This window comes from Eubalaena glacialis, chromosome 15 (genome assembly GCF_028564815.1).
Source record: "Eubalaena glacialis isolate mEubGla1 chromosome 15, mEubGla1.1.hap2.+ XY, whole genome shotgun sequence".
In the NCBI taxonomy this organism is placed as follows: domain Eukaryota; kingdom Metazoa; phylum Chordata; class Mammalia; order Artiodactyla; family Balaenidae; genus Eubalaena; species Eubalaena glacialis.
In genome coordinates, this window is record NC_083730.1 from 68,348,880 (window position 1) to 68,367,751 (window position 18,872).

At 62.7% G+C, this 18,872-nt stretch overlaps 2 protein-coding genes across 2 annotated transcripts in view; one reads left to right on the forward strand and one right to left on the reverse strand.

Moving 5' to 3' along the window:
• The window catches only part of RSPH14 (radial spoke head 14 homolog), a 60,779-nt gene that overhangs the window by 31,963 nt on the left and 9,944 nt on the right, over nt 1–18,872 (forward strand). The window lies entirely within an intron of this gene.
• The window catches only part of GNAZ (G protein subunit alpha z), a 42,314-nt gene that overhangs the window by 22,239 nt on the left and 1,203 nt on the right, over nt 1–18,872 (reverse strand). The window contains exon 2 of the mRNA XM_061169773.1: nt 259–1,408. Coding sequence (XP_061025756.1) covers nt 259–981 — 723 coding nt within the window. The 5' untranslated portion in view covers nt 982–1,408. The remainder of the gene's footprint in view (nt 1–258; nt 1,409–18,872) is intronic.

The following is an 18,872-nucleotide window of genomic DNA, read 5'->3' on the forward strand; positions in this document are numbered from 1 at the left end:
AGCACAGAGGGTATCCCTGCCCGGTGGAACCCAGGGTGGGGTTAGAGTGGAGTTGGGGGCCCCCCAGCTGGGGTGGCCACCGAGAGCTGCCCTCCAGGCAGACGTCCTGACGGCAGGCGCTATCCCGAGGTCCTCGCTGGAGCCGCCCTGGCTCCCCTTGGACAGCAGCCACTCCCCTCCCTCCCTGGACACAGCCAGGATCCCGCCGGCTCCCGCGTAGCAGCAACGAGCAGAAGAAGAGCCCAGTCACTCACTCACCGTCTGGTTGTCCTCGTAGAGCTTCAGGTCGTAGCCACTAAGCTCCACGCAGAAGATGATGGCGGTGACGCCCTCGAAGCAGTGGATCCACTTTTTGCGCTCTGACCTCTGCCCGCCCACGTCCACCATCTTGAAGGTGAGCTCCTTGAAGGTGAACTTGTTCTCCACGATGCCCGTGGTCATGTCCCGGGAGCGCAGGATGTCCTCCACGGTGGGCACGTAGTCGGGTGCGGCGATGCGCTCCAGGTCATTCAGGTAGTAGGCCGCGTTGTCCTCCAGGTGGTACTCGCTGGAGCGGCCGAAGCAGGCCTGCGCCCCGGGGTCGGCCCACAGCCGCCGCATGACACCCAGCAGCTCAGGTGTGATCTCACCCTTGCTCTCGGCGGGGCCCGTCAGTGCGAACAGCTGCACGGCGTCGTAGGCGCGGTCAGGGTTGTGGAAGTCGATCTTGAGCGCGGCGAGGGCACGGATGATGCGGGTCAGTGAGTCAATGGCGTTGTAGATAATGAGCGGCTTGTACTCCTTGCAGGCCTCCAGGTTGAAGCCGCCGCTGTGGATGATCTTCATCTGCTTCACAATGGTGCTCTTGCCCGAGTTGCTGGTGCCCAGCAAGAGCAGCTTGATCTCGCGGCGCTGCCGCTGGCTCTCCGAACGCAGGTGGCGGTCAATTCGCCGGGACCGCCGTGCTGCCTCTTTCTCCTCTGAGCTTTGCCGACATCCCATGGTCCAGCAGCGGCGGGCCCAGACGCGGAGCACAGGATGGGGCGCCTCTCCTGGTGGCCACCAGCAGGGGAGCTGAGACTTGAGGCAGGTGCGCCCAGTGGATGGGAGCCGGTGCCCTGGAGCGCTCAGTGTGGGTTGGGGGGCAAGGCCATGCCCCGCTGCAGCCCTTGCCCCGGCGCCTCCTCTCCAGCTGGCATGGCTCTTGCGCTGTGGGAGGCGGCTGAGCCCTCCCTCAGGGACACTCCACCTCCCAGGGCCACCGCGGGGCCAGATGCGCCGCAGTCATTCCCTGTCCTCCTGACGGTGGGAAGCCGTCTGGTCGCTGGTTGCTCGGGTGATGCTGCCGAGTGTGGCTAGAGGGCCGGCTGCCAGTAAGGATGTCGCGGGTTCTCCCTGCGGTCCCCCTGCCTCGGGCATCCGCCTTCACCTGCCAACAAGAGAACAGCATGAGCCTCCTCCCACCGCAGGCTGGGTGGGCAGGGAAGCCCTGGACGGCGGGAAGTGGCCTGGGGAATGATGAATCAGAGCCCCCCCCGCCCCCCCAGTGGAGCTCAAACCCCAGCAAAACATGCCTGGCCGCCACCCTGCACCCCTCCCGCCAGTCAGCTGGCTTGAAGCCGGCGCTCAAGGAAAGGGTGCCCACAGCTAGGCCAGGACCAGGCCTGAGGGTCTTCAGAGGGGAGAGAGCCCAGCGCCCCGCCACTCTGCCCTGCCCACCCGGACCTGGCGACCTCACCCTCGCCAAGCCTCAGACCTCCGTCTGGTGGTGGTTAGGACTCCACGTGGTGGTTCCGCACCCTCTCCTGCAGCTGCTGGCGCTGCACCCACATGTTTACCATGGGGTCCCAGACCAGGGTAACTGGGTGCTACCGACTCTTACCGCCTCCCGGGAGTGGGGTCACTCCTGCTCTCTCCAGGGCAGGGGCTCTCAAATGGGCAGGGCGGTGGCCAGGTGTGGGCGGCAGGACAAGCTAGAGCAACGCAAGGGCATCGGGAAACAGCAAGTCCAGGGCAAGGCAGGGGCGGCCCAGAGGCTCCCTGGTCCCAGGCCAAGCCTTTCAGGTCCCCTGCCCCCACTGGTCAATAAGGAGCAGCTGTGCTCACACCTGGTGCAGGGCCTCAGCACCCGCTCTCTGCCAGCCCCCTGCTGACCCAGGAAGTCTGCATGCTCCTCCCAGGGCTCCCCTGACCACCTGCAGCAGCTGGGCCGGGCCCATCCCACCAGGGCATCCCCAAAGCTCAGGCTCTGCCCACGCCTGGGAGCCCAGGACGGCACCCCCCTCACCCCATCCACACAGCCTCTGTCCCTGCCTGGCTGCCTGCCCCCTGCAGTACCCCCATCTTGCCATGGCCAGCATCCACCCCCTAATGCCCCCATTCCCCCCACAGCAGGCCCTGGGTGGGAAGGACCCCGAGTCTTGTCCATGTCCCCCTACCTGCCCGTCACTCTCCCAGATGCCTCCATGCCTGCCAGTCCCCGCCATCCTGCCCTGGAGCTGACCCCAAGCCTGTTCTCTCCCTGGGCTCCCCCTGCCGCTCGGGGGGACCCTGATGCACCCCACTGCTCTCAGGATGGTGAGTGTCAGCCCAGCTGTGTGGCCGGGCCCATGACCCCCGTCTCAGAGCCTGTCCGTCACTGATCACAGCACACCCAGAGCTGGTCCCCAAGAGGTAAAGTGGCCGGCACAGACCCTGGTACCCAGCCAGTGCTCCCCCGACCCCCATCCCCATCACCTGTGAGCGCCCCCCATTCTGCCGCCTGGGCCTCTACCCCGTCCCGCCCCACCCTCCATGGCAGCACTTGGGCCCGGCACACAGCAGGTGCCCAGTCCGCAAGGGGGGAGGGGTTCAGCCTTGGGGCGCTGAGTGTCTCCTGATTCGCTGCAGCCCCACAGCCCACGGTGGGGGATGTACCAGGAGACGTCTCTGCTGAGGGCAGCGACTAAACGGCTGGTCATTCAGCACGGCCCCAGCAAGGATGGCGATCATGCTTAGACAGAGGCCCCGAGACGACCCCCCTCCGGGCACGGGGTGGGTGCTCTCGAGCGAGTGTCGTAGGACGATGCATACAGGACGCAGGCAGCACATACACCCACAGGCATGTGCCCCCCAACACACACGTGCGTGCACGTACTGTGTGAGTAGAGGTCTGCGAAGTTATTTTCCAAGCAGCAATGAGCTCTATGTTGTGAAATTACAAGGGATTTGTGCATTTTACCATGTTTCCTATACTTCCCTCGTGAACTGTGTCATAAGAAAGGTTTATAAACAAGAGTCCCGCCAGGGACTTGCCCTGGACCATAAATATGTACGACAGGGACTCAGTGGTTGCTCCCTGGTCCCTGCTGATGACCCGGCCCTGCCCTCGGCCGGCAGCCCCGGACATCTGGCTCCAGCCCAGCGTCTGCCCAGGGCCCCCGCTGCCCAGCCTCCTGAAGGCGATGCTGGCTACACTGGGGGAACCCCACGTTGTCATTTCCGTTTTTCTCAATTTTGTGTCTTAAAGTCTCAGGTACAGGCAGGCCCCAAGTGACCAATTCTCCCTCAGCTGATCAGCGACAGGGACAAAGGTCACCCAGGAGAGCAGGTCCCTCCCGTTGTCTGGGGCCCCCAGAGACACGCAGGCCCCCAGGCGCTGGGCCTCCCTGTGGTGACCCCTCTCTCGGGACATAGTTTAACCCAGGCAGGCGACACGGCACGGGGTCCAGCGGGCCAGTCCCCTGCCTCCGTGCAAGGCTGCACCTGAACAGACTGCACCATCGGCCGCGTCCTTGCAAGCGCCGCACACGACCCCCTGCACCCAACCCCATGCAGCCTGGGGAGCCCGCCCTCTACCTGGCTCTGGCATGGGACCCCTGCCTGCTCCTCACGGGCCAGCTCAGGCCCTCGTGGCCCACCAGCAGGCACCCCACCTCTCCCCACCACGCCCGCCCCTTCTCTGGTCCCTCCCACCAGACTGAGGCCCTTACCAAACACCACATACAAAAATTAACTTAAAATGGATAAAAGACCTAAAACTGTAAGACTCTTAGGAAAAAGCATAGGGCAAAAGCTGCCTGACACTGGGTTTAGCATTGATTTCTTGGATAAGACGCCAAAGGTACAGGCAACAAAAGAAAAAACAAACTGGATTTCATGAAAATTTTAAACTTTTGTGCACCAAAAGACGGTATCAGCAGGTAAAGAGGCAATCCACGGAATGGAAGAAAACATCTGCAAATTGTATACCTAATAAGGGATTAATATCTAGAATATAAAGACAACTCCTAAAATTCAACAAAAAACCCAACCTGATTCAAAACTGGGCAATGGACTTGAATGGACATTTATCCAATGAAGATATATGAATGGCCAATAAGAACATGAAAAGATGTTCATCACTAATTACTAGAGAAATGCAAACCAAAACCACACTAAGATACCATCTCACACCTATAAGGATAGCTACTATTGAAAAAATCTCAGAAAACAGTGAATACTGACGAGACATGAAGAAATTGGAACCCTTGCACACTGTTGGTGGGAAGGTAAAATGGTGCAGCTACCATAGAAAACAGTATGGAGGTTTCTCACAAAAATAAAAACAGATCTACCACATGATCCAGTAATTCCACCTCTGGGTACATACCCAAAAGAATTGAAAGCAGGGTCTCAAAGCAATTTTTGTACACCCATGTTCATAACAGCATTATCCACAATAGCTAAGAAGCAGAAGCAACTGAAGTGTCCACTGACAGACAAAAGGACAAACAAAATGTGATAAAAACATACAAGGGAATGTTATTGAGCCTTAAAAAGGAAGGAAATTCTGACACCTGCCACAACATGGATGAGCCTTGAGGACATTATGCTCAGTGAAACAGGCCCGGCACAAAAGGACAAATACTGTAGGATTCTAATTACATAAGGTCCTTAGAGCAGTCAAGTTCATAGGGACAGAAAGTAGATGGTGCCAGGGGCTGGGGAGGGGGCTGGGGAGCTGTTGCTTAATAGGGTCAGAGTCTCAGTTTGGGAAGATGAAAAGGTTCTGGAGATGATGGTGGTCATGGTTGCACAACAACGTGAATGTACTTAATGCCACTGAACTGTACCATTTAAAAATGGTTAAAATGGTAAATTTTGTTATTTGTATTTTAACACACCCATGAGAAAAGTGGGGCTGGCCACGTGGTCCTTGACCAGTGCAGCCACAGGGCAACAGAGGAGTAAATGGGAATTGTGGCTGGGGGCGACTGTGCGTGTCAGGCCAAGTCTGGGAGCCAACTGCCACCCATGGGGTGGTGGAGCCTGGGGCTGTGCGCGGACACAGGCAGGGAGGTCTGTGAGCAGGGGGACCTCAGGACAGCCCCATCCCCTCGGAGGCTCCTGCCAGTTCCATCTCTTTGGGTCTGACTGGGCTTTCCTGGACCCCCGAGGACGTCCCCAGTCAGCCCAGAGACACAGGGCCAAGGGCAGGAAGACCACATCATTCCCTGGCCAGTAACTGTTCATGGGTCCCCAGGTCCGACACCCAGGACGCCCCACCACAGCGCTGCTGGGTCTGGCTGGAAATCACTGAGGAGTGGGGGAGGGAGAGGTACGGTGTGGGGGGGGCAGGAGTGCCATGGTGTGACCGGGGAACCAAAGGAAGGCAGGGTGGCCGGACCGAGACAGACGAGAGAGGCACAGGGAGAGAAGTGGGGGTGGGCCAGCCGGGAGGAGCCCACGGCGCAGGTGCACATCCGTGTTGTGGTCGCATGCCTGCAGATCCGTGCCTGCGTCCGTGTGCAGGACGGCACACGTGTGCACACACTGGTCTAGGTAGTGCCTGAGTGCAAGTCCATGTACGTGTGTAGGGAGGTGCACATGCATGTCTGTGCCGCTGCGCATGGCATGTGGGGAGCAGGGGTGCACGCGGAGGAGTCAGGGCTCTGTCACTCACAGTTACTTACTGGGCCGGCTGGCGGTGATGGAGGGGGGGGCACTGCTGAAGACCCTTGACGGAGAAGGGTGGGCATCAGATCAAAGGTAGCAAGTGAGCAGTGGTGAGGGAAGGGCCCAGTTCCAGAGAGTGGGGTGGGGGCAGGGGGGCGATGCAGGCTGCACAGGTTGGGGGGCCGGCCTCCGGGAAGGAGGTGGTGAGGAAAGCGGGACTGCGGGTACAAAGGCCCTGAGACGGGGACGTGCCTGGCATCAGAGGGACAGCACGGATGCTAGGGGCTGGCGCCGAGAGTGAGGGGCCGGCCTCTTCCCTGAGTCAGGTGGGAGCCAGCCAAGGTTTGGGTGATGAGTGCTGTGTTGTCTGGGGTGTGAACAGCATCCCTGGACCAGGAAGGCTCTGCTAGCAGTCCAGGGGATGGGGCTGCAGTTGGGTTCAGGGCGCCCCAGGGTCTGGCCCCAGGACGGGAGGGGGGCTGTTCTTGGAGAGGGGACGCTGGGGAGAAGCGGCAGGTGCGCCCCTGGTGGGCTCGGTCTACACATATGGACCCACGGGGGCTCCCCAGCACCTGTGGGGAGAAACTGGGTCCTTTGAGGGTCTTGACAAGCTCCATCACAGCCCCTCATAGGCCTCCCGGACTCACTGACCCGCCTACCTGTGGACCCCAAGGCTGCGAGGGCAGGACCCCAAACCCAGAGCCCACTCAGGAGCCCTGTGGCTGAAAGTTGCTCTCCTTCCTGTGGTCTCAGGCAGATACTTCCCTTCAAAACCTCCCAGCCCTGCCCCCGACCCCCAACCCTGGACCCTGGCTCACCGCCTGGCAGGCCCACTTGCCCTCCTGTCACACTGCCCTTCCCCAGACACGGCCCTCTCAAGTCTCATGTCACGGAATCTGGTGACGGCCTGGAGCCAGGGGTGGGGACACACTGCTGCCACCTCTCTGGGGCCTTTGCATATCTGGCACCCTGTACCCTGGACGCCCCCCCATGGCCTGGCCCAGAGCTCCAACCACATGACACCCGGGTCCGCTGTCACCCTCTTCGCAGCTGTGTCAGGAGCTGGGGCGGAGCAAGGCTGTGGAACGCCAGCCCCTGACCTCGCTCCCAGCAGCTCCTCCTGCCCCCACCCCCAACGACGCAGGAAGGGAGCCCAGGGTCAAGGTCACCTAAGGTGTTGCACCCAAGCCGGGCTAAGCCAGAGGGTCTCCAAGGACAGAAGATGGCTTATCGGCTTACTGGCCTGAGAAGGCCTGGACCCAGCGGGTGGGGCACCTTCCTCACAGGTCCCCGCTTCCTCTGAGGGAGACAGAGATGAGACAGGCCCAGCCCCTCACTCTCCAGACCCCCTCCCTGCCCCAAGGAAAGCCTGCTCCATGCTGAGCCCTGGGCCACTAGATCAGGGTGCGCTTGAGAGGGGGCGTTTGAGGCCCAAGCAGAGGTCACTCAGGTGGCCAGCCGTGCGGGGGGCGGGGGGAGGACCCCAGGGCTGAGGGCAGCCCAGGTCACAGGGCCAGCAAGGCCGAGTGAGACCACCCACCTGACGCCCCAGCCAGCGAGTCCCCAGCGCCAGAGCGGGGACCAGGGCTGTCTGAGGTCCTGGGCTTTTCCACCCCCAGAGCCTGCCCCTTGCCCCTGCGGAACTGGGTGGGGCTGTGACTCAGCACCGCTGTCCCCCCTCCACCTGCAGCTGCTCCTGGGCCCCTGCAGCCTTCTGTAGAGGCCTGGGGGGGGGCCTGCCTGAGTCCCAACGCCCATGTCCTGTCCACACGCCTCTGCCGCTGGCCTCCTGGGCCTGAACCACCCAAGTCGTTTCCGTCTTCTGAAGAGTGGGTCCCTCTCCCCACCCTCCAGAACTGCCATCCCCGCGTCAGCTCCCTCCCTGTGGCCGTCACCACTGACCCGTGTCCTCCCCTCTTAAGAAGGACCCGTTTCCCACTGCCCATGCACGCTCGTTGAGCTGGAGCCCAGAGTTCCGCTTTGGGTGGACACTTGAGCCTGAGTGGCAGGCCCCTGTGCGCCCCTTGTTGGGTCTTCTCGAGCCCAGCCTAGACTGGCCCGTGGCACCCAACAGGCCCATGTCCTTTGTCTGCACGCTTCTGACCACCCCCCGCCCCTCTGCTCCCCGCCTCCACCCGCCTGAACTCAAGCTGCGGCCCCACGACGGGCCTTTTACCTCTGGGCGCAACAGCCCCTGCCCGGCCAGCCCGGGCCCGCAGACCCCAAGGGGCCGTTTGCATGTGTCCTCGGACTCAGGGCAGCTGAGGGCTGGGCCTCAGGGAGGGGACATCCCGGGGGAGCTGGGCACCGGGGGGCCAGGGAGAGGGCCTGGCTGCACCCTCAGCCGCCGGGGCCCCCCCAGGGGGGGCGGCCTGAACCTCTGTCCCAAGAGTACGGCTCCCTGCCTCAGCTTTGCGGGGTGTCCAGAGCTGGGCACGGCACCTCAGGTGTGGAAACTGAGGTTTGAGGAGGGGGCGACTTCCTCGGGGCTGCCTGCGGGGGCCTGCAGGGCTCGGGCCCATGGGTCCTCCGACCCCCAGGACCCCCGGCACCCACAGTACCACTGGTCACCTGCTCTGTCATTTACCCCGTGGTTTTCCTTAAACTGACTTGCGTTTTCACTTAGGCATCTGTGCTTTAAAACTGGCCTCGTGTTCCTGCTTTGAACGGAAAGCCCGAGTCACAGCTCAGACAGTAGGAACCCAGAACAGAAGTGGGGTCGCAGCTGCCAGCCAGGGTGTTGCCAGGGAGGCTGTGGCCCTGCTCCTCCTGAACAACGGGATCAGGGTGGGCGGGGGGAGGGTCCAAACTGGTATTTTCCCCTTGAAGGAAAAGGACAGAAAGAGAAGAAAGGCTGCCTTACTGGAGGAGGGTGGGGGCTGCTGCTCACAGCTGTGGCCTCAGGCCACCGCCATGGTTTGGTGGCCGCCCGGCCCCTGGGATACAGAAGAGTATACCCGGGCCTAAGCCCCTCCCCGCTGGGACCCCTGGGCGGTGGCGTCAGCGCTGCACCCCACGGCCTCACTCAGGACAGATGCCATCTCTTGTCTCAGAAAAGTGCTCCACCCCTGATCCGCTAGTTCCATCCCATCAGGGCCCCCCCGGCCCTCCCAGTAGGCCATCAGTCGACCCTGGGCCCTGTCTGATCATCACGGTACCCTCGGGGGACAGAGCCTGTGTGTCAGGCTCTGCTCTGAGCTCGGGGACATGGGGTGAGTCTGGGCACCAAGGGGCTTGTGTTCTGGTGGGGGGACTGGTGAAGAGCAGTGCCGTGGAGAAGGGGAGAAGGTGTGTGTGGCGGGCGTCCAACTAGCGGGATGGGGGGAGGTCCAAGGAGGTGACGCTGGAGGAGACAGACGACAAGAAGCCACCAGTCATGAGGGGGAGGGGAGGGGGCCAGGGTGGGGACAGCTGGGGTGACACTGCCCAAGGGCTCGGCTGGGCAGTGGGGGAGCCTGCCTGGCCTGGGCCCAGCTCAGGGCAGGTCCACCCCAGGAGCGTCCCTCCCACAGTTCCCTAGGGAGCAGCTCAGAGATGGCTGCCCTGGCAGGGACCCCCCCCCAGGGGCCAGAGGGCAGAAACTGCCCCCCCGGAGACCCCTGTTCTCCCAGGGAGCTGCCACTGGTGGCAGGAGGTGGGCACGGGTTGCATCACCAGCCTGAATCCAGGCATCAGGGAGGATACTGGCACGGGGCTTCCCTGGAAAGGCCCGCAAAGCAAGCGCAGGCCACGCCTCCCTCATACCCTACAGCTCGTGGGCCTGGCCGACATCACACACGGCAGAATCCAAACGCTCTGATGGTTTTTGATAAAACAACACGTACTTTTGGACTAAAAAGCCACACCTTTCGCTCTGAGATGACCCCTGCTTACCTTGATGCCAGTAACACTGGAAGGGGACAGGGACAGGCCGCCCTCCCGGAAGCTGCCCTCTGGGCAAAGCCGGCCTCCCTGGTTGCGTCTCCTACCCCCACACCCACAGCGCCCTGCCCACCCCGCCACCCAGCTGAGAACGTCCCCCCGGAGGCCAGCAAGAGCCTCCCTCCTGAGCGACCCCGGCCACTGCAGCACCGGCTGGACTTATTACCCGCCCAGAGTGACCTTGAGCCCAGTGTCTGGTGCCCCTGCTGGGCCGTGGAACCAGACCTAATGCAGGACGGCCCTTCCTCAGCCGCTGGCTCCTCCTGCCCGGCCGCACCTGACCCCCGTGCCCCCTCCCCAGGGCCCCAGCTCCACTTCCCTCTGAGCAGGTGCTCGGGAAGATACACGGAACAGAGACACTGCTGGCTTGGGGACCCCGACAGCCACCCCCCAGCCCACTGGACCAGGCTCCGGGTGAGCTTATCCACACACCCCAGCCTGCCTGCCAGACCCACAGTGGGTCTCCCCTTAAACGCAGCCCCTTTACTTTGCCTCCTCCTTGTTCCCTGCTTATTTTGGAGCCAGAGTCCAAGCAGATGGGAGGAGGACAGGGGCTGGTGGTCAGCGCCCCCAGCAGCAGACAGGCTCCAACAACTGGCTCTGCCCTGGCCAGGCAGCCCCTTGGCCTCAGGACCGCTACAGGTGACAGGAGAGGCCCTTCCCTTGGCCCTGCACTGTCCCGTGGCTCTGGACGCCCCAGCCATGTGTGCAGCCTTCCGGCCCACAGCCGCCACGGCCGACCCGACGAGATGTCATAGTATCGCCTGAGGAACACTGACTCAGGAGGAAACCAGGCCAGAGATTTCTCCAGGCCGGGAGTAAATAAATAAACAACACCGGAAGGTTCCACACTCAAGGGGAAGGAGGTGCACTCACCAAGAGCCTGGCTCTAGGTTTCCGCAGCCAAGGGAACTGCTGACTGTCACTCAGGCCCCTGGGCTGGGTGGGGACTGATTTTCCTGTGCCCTGCCTCTCTGCGTGGCCCCCCACGATTCCAGCCCCTGCCCTGGCCACCCCCAGATGGCAGGTGGGACCCTCTCTGGCGAGAGCTCTATAGGCCCCCTTCCCTCACAGCTCCTTTCCTGTTTTTTCTCACCTGGAAGGTGAGCACCACCTCCGTCCACCCCCTTTTCCTTCCATGCCCTCCTCGCCGCCTCCTTCCCCAGCCTCCGAATCACACGCAGACCTGCAGGCTGCGGGATCTCAGTCTCCAGGCCAGCGTGGCTCAAAAACGTCAGATGCCTAGCCCACTCCTAGGTCCGAGGAAGGGCCCAGAACATGCACACTGTCCAGCCCCGTGGGTCCTCTCGAGGCCGGCGGCTGCCCCAGGTCACTCTCAGCGGCTGGCCCCGGTCCTCCCCTCTGAGACAGGCCACCCCCGGGAGTGTCCAAGCCCACAGTGGCCTTGACCCTGTCTGGACGGGGTTCTTGAGAAGCAGAGGCTGAGACAGGGATTCTCAGGCACGTGACTGGTCGAGGACGCAAGCTGAGGGGGTTGGGTCACAGGACAGGCCCGTTGGGAACCGGGCGAAGGTGTGGATTCTGCCACCGCTTCGCCTCGCCTCGGCCTGACCGACAGGGAGCTCCGGAGCGTGAATGAGATCAGTGCTGCCCCACTCGGAGGGAAGGGTAGTTCCTGTAAGCAGGCAGTGGAAGGGGAGCTGGGGGCACTGGCCAGCATGTGCCCAGCACACCTCCCTCTGTTCCCCCACCCCTTCCTAACAGGCCCAAGGCCTCACCTCAGGGCTGGGCCTGACCTCAGGGGCCTCTGCCTGGAGCCCGACCCTCAGCCCCTCCTCTGGACTGCCCCAGCGACCCATCCCACCCCCACACTCTGCTCCTCCCGACGGGGCGGACAGGGGATCCCTGTAAAAACGCAAGGCGGAGTCTCTCCTGTGCTCAAAACCTTCCCGCAGCAGGCCAGACATCTATCTCAGTTCGGAGCTGGAGTCCAAGTCCTTCTGTGGCCCCGAGGCTCTGCGACCAGCCCTGACCCCCTGACCCACCTTCATGCTCCCTCCACTCCCCACTCCTGACCCCCAGCCCTCCTGCTGTGCTGTCCCGACAGCTCAGGGCCTCTGCACTGGCTCTTCCCTCCACCGGGAACATCCTCTGTCCAGAGAGCCACTGCATCCGCTCCAGCGGCTCGGAGGTCCCCTCCTCGGAGGCACCCCGCCCATCCTATTTATGACGCCCCAAACACACACAGCATTGTCGCTTTCTAACCTGCTGTGTGACTCGCTTATCATGTTTCCCGCCCCATGATGCTTACAGACGCTGGCTCCACGGGGCAGGGGCTTTACGGGGCAGGGGCTCTGGTCTGTTTGTCACTAATGCGTCCCATGGCCCAGAAGTAAGTGGCAGGAAGCAGGTGCTGATAAATCCACCCCAGCCCTTTGTACTGAGTGAGGGAGGGGCCAACTCAGGGCAGGCAGGGGCCAGCAGGGACTTCTGGGAAGTCTTCTAGCAAGGCCTTTTGGCCTTCCCCCGATGGACACGGTGGTGCGTGGCCCGGACCGACCCTGACTCTGCCCTGCTTCTGAGCCCCCCACCCAGGGAGTCCCCCCAACTGGTGAGCCTATGAGCACTGCGTTTCTGCGGCTGTCACTGAAAGCACACCCCCATCCGCACCCTGAGGCCCCCTCACAGGCCCCGGCCCCCATCCCTGGCCTCCTGGCCCAGCCCCAGCCGTCCTGCACCAGTGAGGGGGACGCGTCCCAAAGTCCTGGTCCCCCCAGAGCTGGGGCCGCAGCTCACCCTTCTGCCCAGTCCCCAGCAGCCACACCCTCCACCACTCGGCACCAGCCCTCCATCCCTCCATCTCCTGCCCCAGGAGAGTCCAGAACCACCAGCAACAAGACTAATGCACCTGGAGACCGAGGCCGCGTGGGGCTGAGCCCAGCCAGGGAGCTGAAGCTGGGATGGTGGGTGCGTCGAGGTCATGGAGCTTCCTGGAGGCAGAGGGTGGTGCTGGGGGCTCAGGGCGGCCCCGTCTGTGCCTCCCTCCTCCCCGCCACGGGGCAGGGGCAGGGGCAGGGCCAGGGCCAGGGCCGGGGATGTGCATGCGTGCGTGGTGTTAACACAGAGGAAATCGATGCCTGGCACTGGCCCATTGTTTAAGGGAAATGAACAGATTTTGGCCGAGGACAAAGAGAGTTTGATTAATCAGAAATTGGATAATGGAGGCAACACTCTAATTATTTTTCTTCCCAGCATTTTATCGAGAAATATGTTTGCACAGCATATCAGAGGTAACGGAGCGGGTGAGGGGGGCGACCACGTTGGAGGAAAGCCCAGCTCAGGGACAGAGCCACTGCACCCAGAAGCACTGAAAAGGGCCAGACAGTAGGCTGGCTGGCGGTGGCGGTCTCTCTGTGGGGCCACAGGAAGCAAGAGGGGACAGGTGGGCAGGCCAGAGGCCACACACAGTGGGACAGCTGGGGTCACAGAGGATGTGCCATGCAGGGGCAGGGAGGAGGCGCGAGGGCCAGGCCCTCGGTCAGCACAGAGGTAGACGACCCGAGAAAGGTCCTCAGGTGGGGACTGCTCCTTCCCTGGCCCGGCCCCTTCCACACTGCCCTGCCCCGCCCCGCCCACAGCCTCGCTGACACAGTGGCAGGGCGGGGACGGGGCGGGGTGCGCAACACCAGCTGGGCTCACGAGGGCCTGCTGGAGCCAGGGTGAGGGCTGCAGGTGTCAAGTCCTTGACAGGGTCTTCAGGGGCCCCTCCTGGCAGCTTGGAGCCTTTTCTCATCTTCATCCCTGGTGAAGCCTGGTGACCCATCCTTGGGAGCCTGGGACTCACACCACGGCCCTGCCCGTCACCCACCCCCTCCTCCTGTACTGTCCCCACTCCTACAACACCCAGAGCTGGAACCACACCGGTTAGCACGTTAGCACCGGTTAGCACGGCCAGGGGTTACCTGGTCTCCCGGCTCCAGGCAGGCTTCTCGGGGCTCTAGGCCAAGCAGAGCTGAGCACGAGGCTCAATCACCTGCTCATTCACTCGACCAGGGTATGGAGAGGCTGCCACGGGTAGGAGGATGAGCTGGAGCTGCTGGGCAGGAGGGAGGGCGCGGTGTGTGGGCTCGAGCAGCCCCTGGAAAGAACGGCTAAATCCCGCTTCCTGTACCACTGCAGACACCACTAATCAACCACGACCACTTTCCTCTGAGCCACCACACAGCCTCAGAATCCTTCTCAACACTGCTTTGGGCAGCCCCTCCAGAGCTGGAGTAAGAAATGAAGACTACCTGCACCCTCGACCCAGCCTGATCTGAAGGTGAGGATACAGAGGCCCAGAGTGAAGAGGATTCACCGTGTCTACACTGCAGGCGGAGCTGGGACTAGGCCCAGGTCTCCCGGCTTCCCATTCAGTGTTCTTTGCCCTTCACCGAGCTCCCTGCTGAGCTCATCCTGGAGCACAAGGGCTGTCTGGAAAGGCCACTTGGTCATCTTGTGGTCACTGTGGGTGCCGTGGTCCTTTCCCACCACCAGGATCTCCCCTCGCCTTCTGAGCACACTTTCCCATGGACGCAACTCTAAATGTCATGACCGCAAATCTCCCAGACTAACTAGGGCCTCACCGAGTCACACGGCGTCACTGAGGGACCAGTGTCAGCCGGAGGCGTCTGACCCCCCGTGGGGGGAGCTGGGCCTGTGATGGCAGCGTGAGAAGCTGGGCAGCCTGCCTGCCTCTGGCTCGTGAGTGAACCAGTCGGGCCTGATGGGCACCCGGCCAGTGGTTGTCCACCTGCAGGTGGTTTGTGTTTGTCAACCGGCAGGCACACCTCGCGGGAGCAGAGGACTGGGCTGGAGCCACAGTTCTCCAACGTGAAGGCTGCAGCCGCCAGGAGGCCTGCTCACCTGCCACGTTCGTGGCCCCCTTTGACAGCCGTTTTCCTGGCTCCCTGCTGAGGGCTAGGCCGGGCTCTGGGGGCCAGGTTCTCAGTGATGAACAGCAGACGAAGGTCTTGACCTCACAGAGCTTATGTTCAGGTCCAGGAGAGAGACGGAGAACAAGCACAGACAAAGAAAACAGGCAGCGGTTACACTGGGGTACGTGTAGGAAGGGGCACAGGATCTGTGCGGGTGTGGACACAGGCGCTGTTCCGGACAGAGGCCCCCAACGGGAAAACAGAATTAGGAGGCCTGAGAGCCTCCTCCTGGACACCCCAAGTTGTGTGTGGACCCAGCCTGAGAGCCACTGGTGAGAAGAAAGAGCAGCTGTGATGATGCAGTCCTCCCAGTGGAAAGGACCAGGCCACGGCCAGAACCTTAGCACTGGCCCCAGCGCCACACCAGCCTCCAGCACAGCAGCCCCACCAGTCAGCCCTCCTGGACCCCTGGGGACCCCAGGGTGGACGGAGGCAGGCTGCCTGCAGGAAGGGGGGGGCCACCCGGGCTGCTGAGAAGCCCTCAGGGTCCCTGGACACCCACCCGGGGTCTGGGCCAGCCGGTGCCCACTCAGGAGCCACCCCACCTCCCCGGGTCCCAGTCTCCTCCACCGAGAGGAGAAAACCGAGGTAAAAATAGGCCCCTTCTTGGCGGAACAGGCTGTGAGAGGAGAAAGTGAGCGTCGCTGCCCTCCACAAACGCCTGCCCGGGGGCTCTGGGGGACACGACACATGCGGCCGCTCCCCTCCACCCAACGCCACGACCTGACCGCCACCACTCCCAGGGCAGGGGGCTCGGCAAGGCAGGGGCTCCTTCTGCAGCTGGGCTCTGACTGCCGCCGCACAGCCAGTAGAGGCGGGGGCCGGGGGAGCCTGGGGAGGGTGCGTGCTGGTCAGCAGCTGCTGGAGGGTGCGCTGGGCTCGACAGTCTGCCACCACTTCCCCCCACCCCACCCCCAGCACCGCACCGCAGATTTTAACAGCCTCACTCCTTAGCACTTTCTGATGGATTCTCCGGGGACATCTCTAAAAGAGAGTTATACCTTAATTTAGAAGCAAATAACTCAAAACTCTGTGATGTAGCAGGTTCCTTCAGAAAAGAGACGAACTCAAGGAAGCCATTGTGTGTGAGGCCACCCGCCACATGCACCCGCTCCTGTCAACAGGCTGTCCAGCCCTCTACCAGCTGGCTGTGTCTCCTGTCCGAGGGACGGAGGCCGGGGGTCCACGGACAGAGGGGGAGAAGCGCCGCTCACAGAGGCCAGGGTGCAGCCGCCGTGGCCCGAAGTGCCCGACACAGCCCACCTGCCCATGGGAGGCAGGTGAAGGGCAGAGTGGTCGCCGGCCCAGGGCACCATCCTGGCGGCCACCACGACTGGCCTTCCCAGGCATGCACATGCGCGCCATGCCCAGCCTGACACTCTGCTGTCACTGTGCTGAAATGCTTAATCATTTTTAACAAGGGACCCCCAAATTGTGTAGCCAGTCCTGCCCATGTTGCTTAGCCCCCATGCACCCCAGGCCCACTGCAGGGGACCCACCCTCCCAGGAACACCCTCCTGTGCAGCCCCTGGAATCTCAGCTCAGCTCTGAGCCGTGGGGCCCGAGGCCTGGCTCTGCCCCTTCTGGTCCCACCTGCCCTTGATCCCTGAGTGACCCTGCCGGCCCCTGCCCCCCAACTCTTGGTGGGGGGACTCCAGGTCTCCAGTTCCAGCCTGGCTCTCCCCTCTGACTGCCATGTATGCCCACGTCCACCTGGGTCTAACCCAACTCCCGATTCCCCGCCTCTCGCGATGCGTCTGAGTCTTCCTCCTCGCCAAGGCCAACTCTGTCCTTCCAGAGTGGTCCTTTCCTCTTCTCCATCAGCAGGTCCTTGTTAAGCTAAATCCTGCATCCAACCACTTCTCAGTACCGCTCCTGCTCCCACCCCACTGGGTCAGCAGCCCCTCACCCCGAATGCTGTAGCGGCCCCCACGCCATCTGCCAGACGGGTCCTTTAAAAGCGTAATCCTGCCTGACCTGCTCCACAACCCCGCCCCCGCCCCCCATCCCGGGCTCCAGCCACCTGACCTTGGGAGGCAGGGTGGCCTCCAGCTGCAGAAGTGCATTGGCCTCAGGGCCTTTGCACCTGCCATCCTCCCTCCTGGTGCTCTTCCGTTGGTCTCACAACTCACCCATGGCCTCTCCATGGTGCTGTGCCAATGGCCCCTCCACACAGGACCCCCACCCCCTTCTGCTTTAGGCTCTTCATGGCCTTTGTCCTGCCTGGCATTCAGCTACTCGGGTGTTTGTCAGCCTTCTGGGTCTCAGGGAGCGCCACGGGAGTGGGTGCTGTGTGCCCTGCCCCCTGCCGTGTCCCTGAGCCGGGCATGGCCCTAGCCCTTGCAGGTGCTGGTAAAGATCAGCCAAAGGAACGAACGGCTGAGCCGAGCGAACGGGTGAGGTTCCGTTCCCTTGGCTCCCCCGCGAGCCCAGGGATCCAGATGGTCCCTGTGAGTTAGTCCCTGTCAGTTCGCTCCTGGGAGGCACCTCCCCTGCCAGCGTGGATGTGGGGAGGACCGTGCGGGGATGGGCAGGGCACTCTTGGCTCTGTTTGTGGTGAGGAGGCTCATAGAGGATGGGGCTGGGCGGGGGGGGCGCAGGGCCAGGCCTGACCCAGGTCTTCCGCTGCCTCCACTGGGGCTCCCCGCCTCCACCGCCCCCGAGTCTGCACAAGCTGTCAGGCCACCGCTCTGGGCTCCTACCTGGGCTGACCCTCAGTGTCTGCCCTGATGCCTCTGTCCACTTCCCTGTGCCCTCTGCCCTGCCAGCCCACAGGACTGCCCCTGGGGCTCAGTTACCCCGGGTTTCCTTCCTGAGGGTGCAGTGTGCTAATCTGCCTCCTCCAGGGTTCCTGCAAGCCCAGCCACGGTTGGCAGCAGGGAAAATACCCTACAGCCGCACAGAATTTTGGGTCTTCAGAGGGCCAGAACGGGGCAGTCAGGGCTGCCTTGTCCTCACGACCAGTGGGGAAAGTGCGGCACTTGGTCATTGCACGTGCACACAAGACAGCCACGCGGCTGGGTTGAGGCCACTGGGGCCACACCCTGAGTCTGAGGCCAGCCTTCCCTGCTGTTCGCCCCTGCATCCCACCGGCCTCCCTGCAGGGGCCCTGGGCAGCCCTGTCAAGTCCTCCTGCTTACCCAGAAGTTCCTGGAATTGCCCTAGAAGCTCCTAAGAGCCAGTCAGGGTGCTTCTCCTCCTGGGACTCCAGGAGACAGAAGAGCTGAGGAGTTGGGGACAGAACGGGGAATTCATTCCCCGTGTCCCAAATCTGGAGTCTCATGGCAGGCCCCCAGAAAGGGGCCGGGCGACAGCATGGAGCAAGGCAGCTCCATCGTGCTGAGCACACACCCTCACGAGGGCAGGCAGGGGCCCTGCTCTCCTTACAGCAAGCTGGGCCTCGGCCAGAAGCCAGTGTGTGGCTGGGGGTGGGTCAGGGAGGGGGCACGCTACACAGATGAGTGACAAACAGCCCCTTCAGAGGGAAAAACCTCCCCTGCAGCGGGCAAGCGAGCAGATCTACAGCAGAAGGTAACACCAGCCTTCCGAGGGGGAGGGACTGTTTTATTCACCTCCCATCTCAGAAAATCAGGGTCTGGTACGACACACAAGAGCTTTAAGCCAAATGCCAGCATCTTGTCCATCGACCCTGAAGCACGGGGAATGATGAAGGCACACCACTGCATCCGGGCATGGCCAGGCCCTCCCTCACCATCAGCCGCTGCATGGAGACTCCCACGTCTCCACGGTTACTGCTCATGAACGTCCACGCCCCAAAGGGACAGAGCCACCAGCTCAACATCATCCTCCATGCTGGCCAGGAAGGAGGCCAGGGGTTGGTTACCCAGGACCCTGGCCCTGCCTGGAAGGGCGGTCCTAGGCTGCGAGCAGCCCTCGGGGTCTTCCCGGCTCTTCTCCAGGCCCACTCGGTTCTGGGTCACGGAGCTGCTCTTTGCACAGGTGAGGAGACTGCGGCCACCACTGAAGCAGGCTCCAGGGTCATCCGTTTCCCCCAGCGGCCCCAGCCCTGGGCAGCCTCCGCCCTTTCCCGCCTGACCTCCTGTGCTCCTGCCAGACTGGACTGCCTGAGCGCCCTCTCTGTGCCTCCGTCCACGCTCT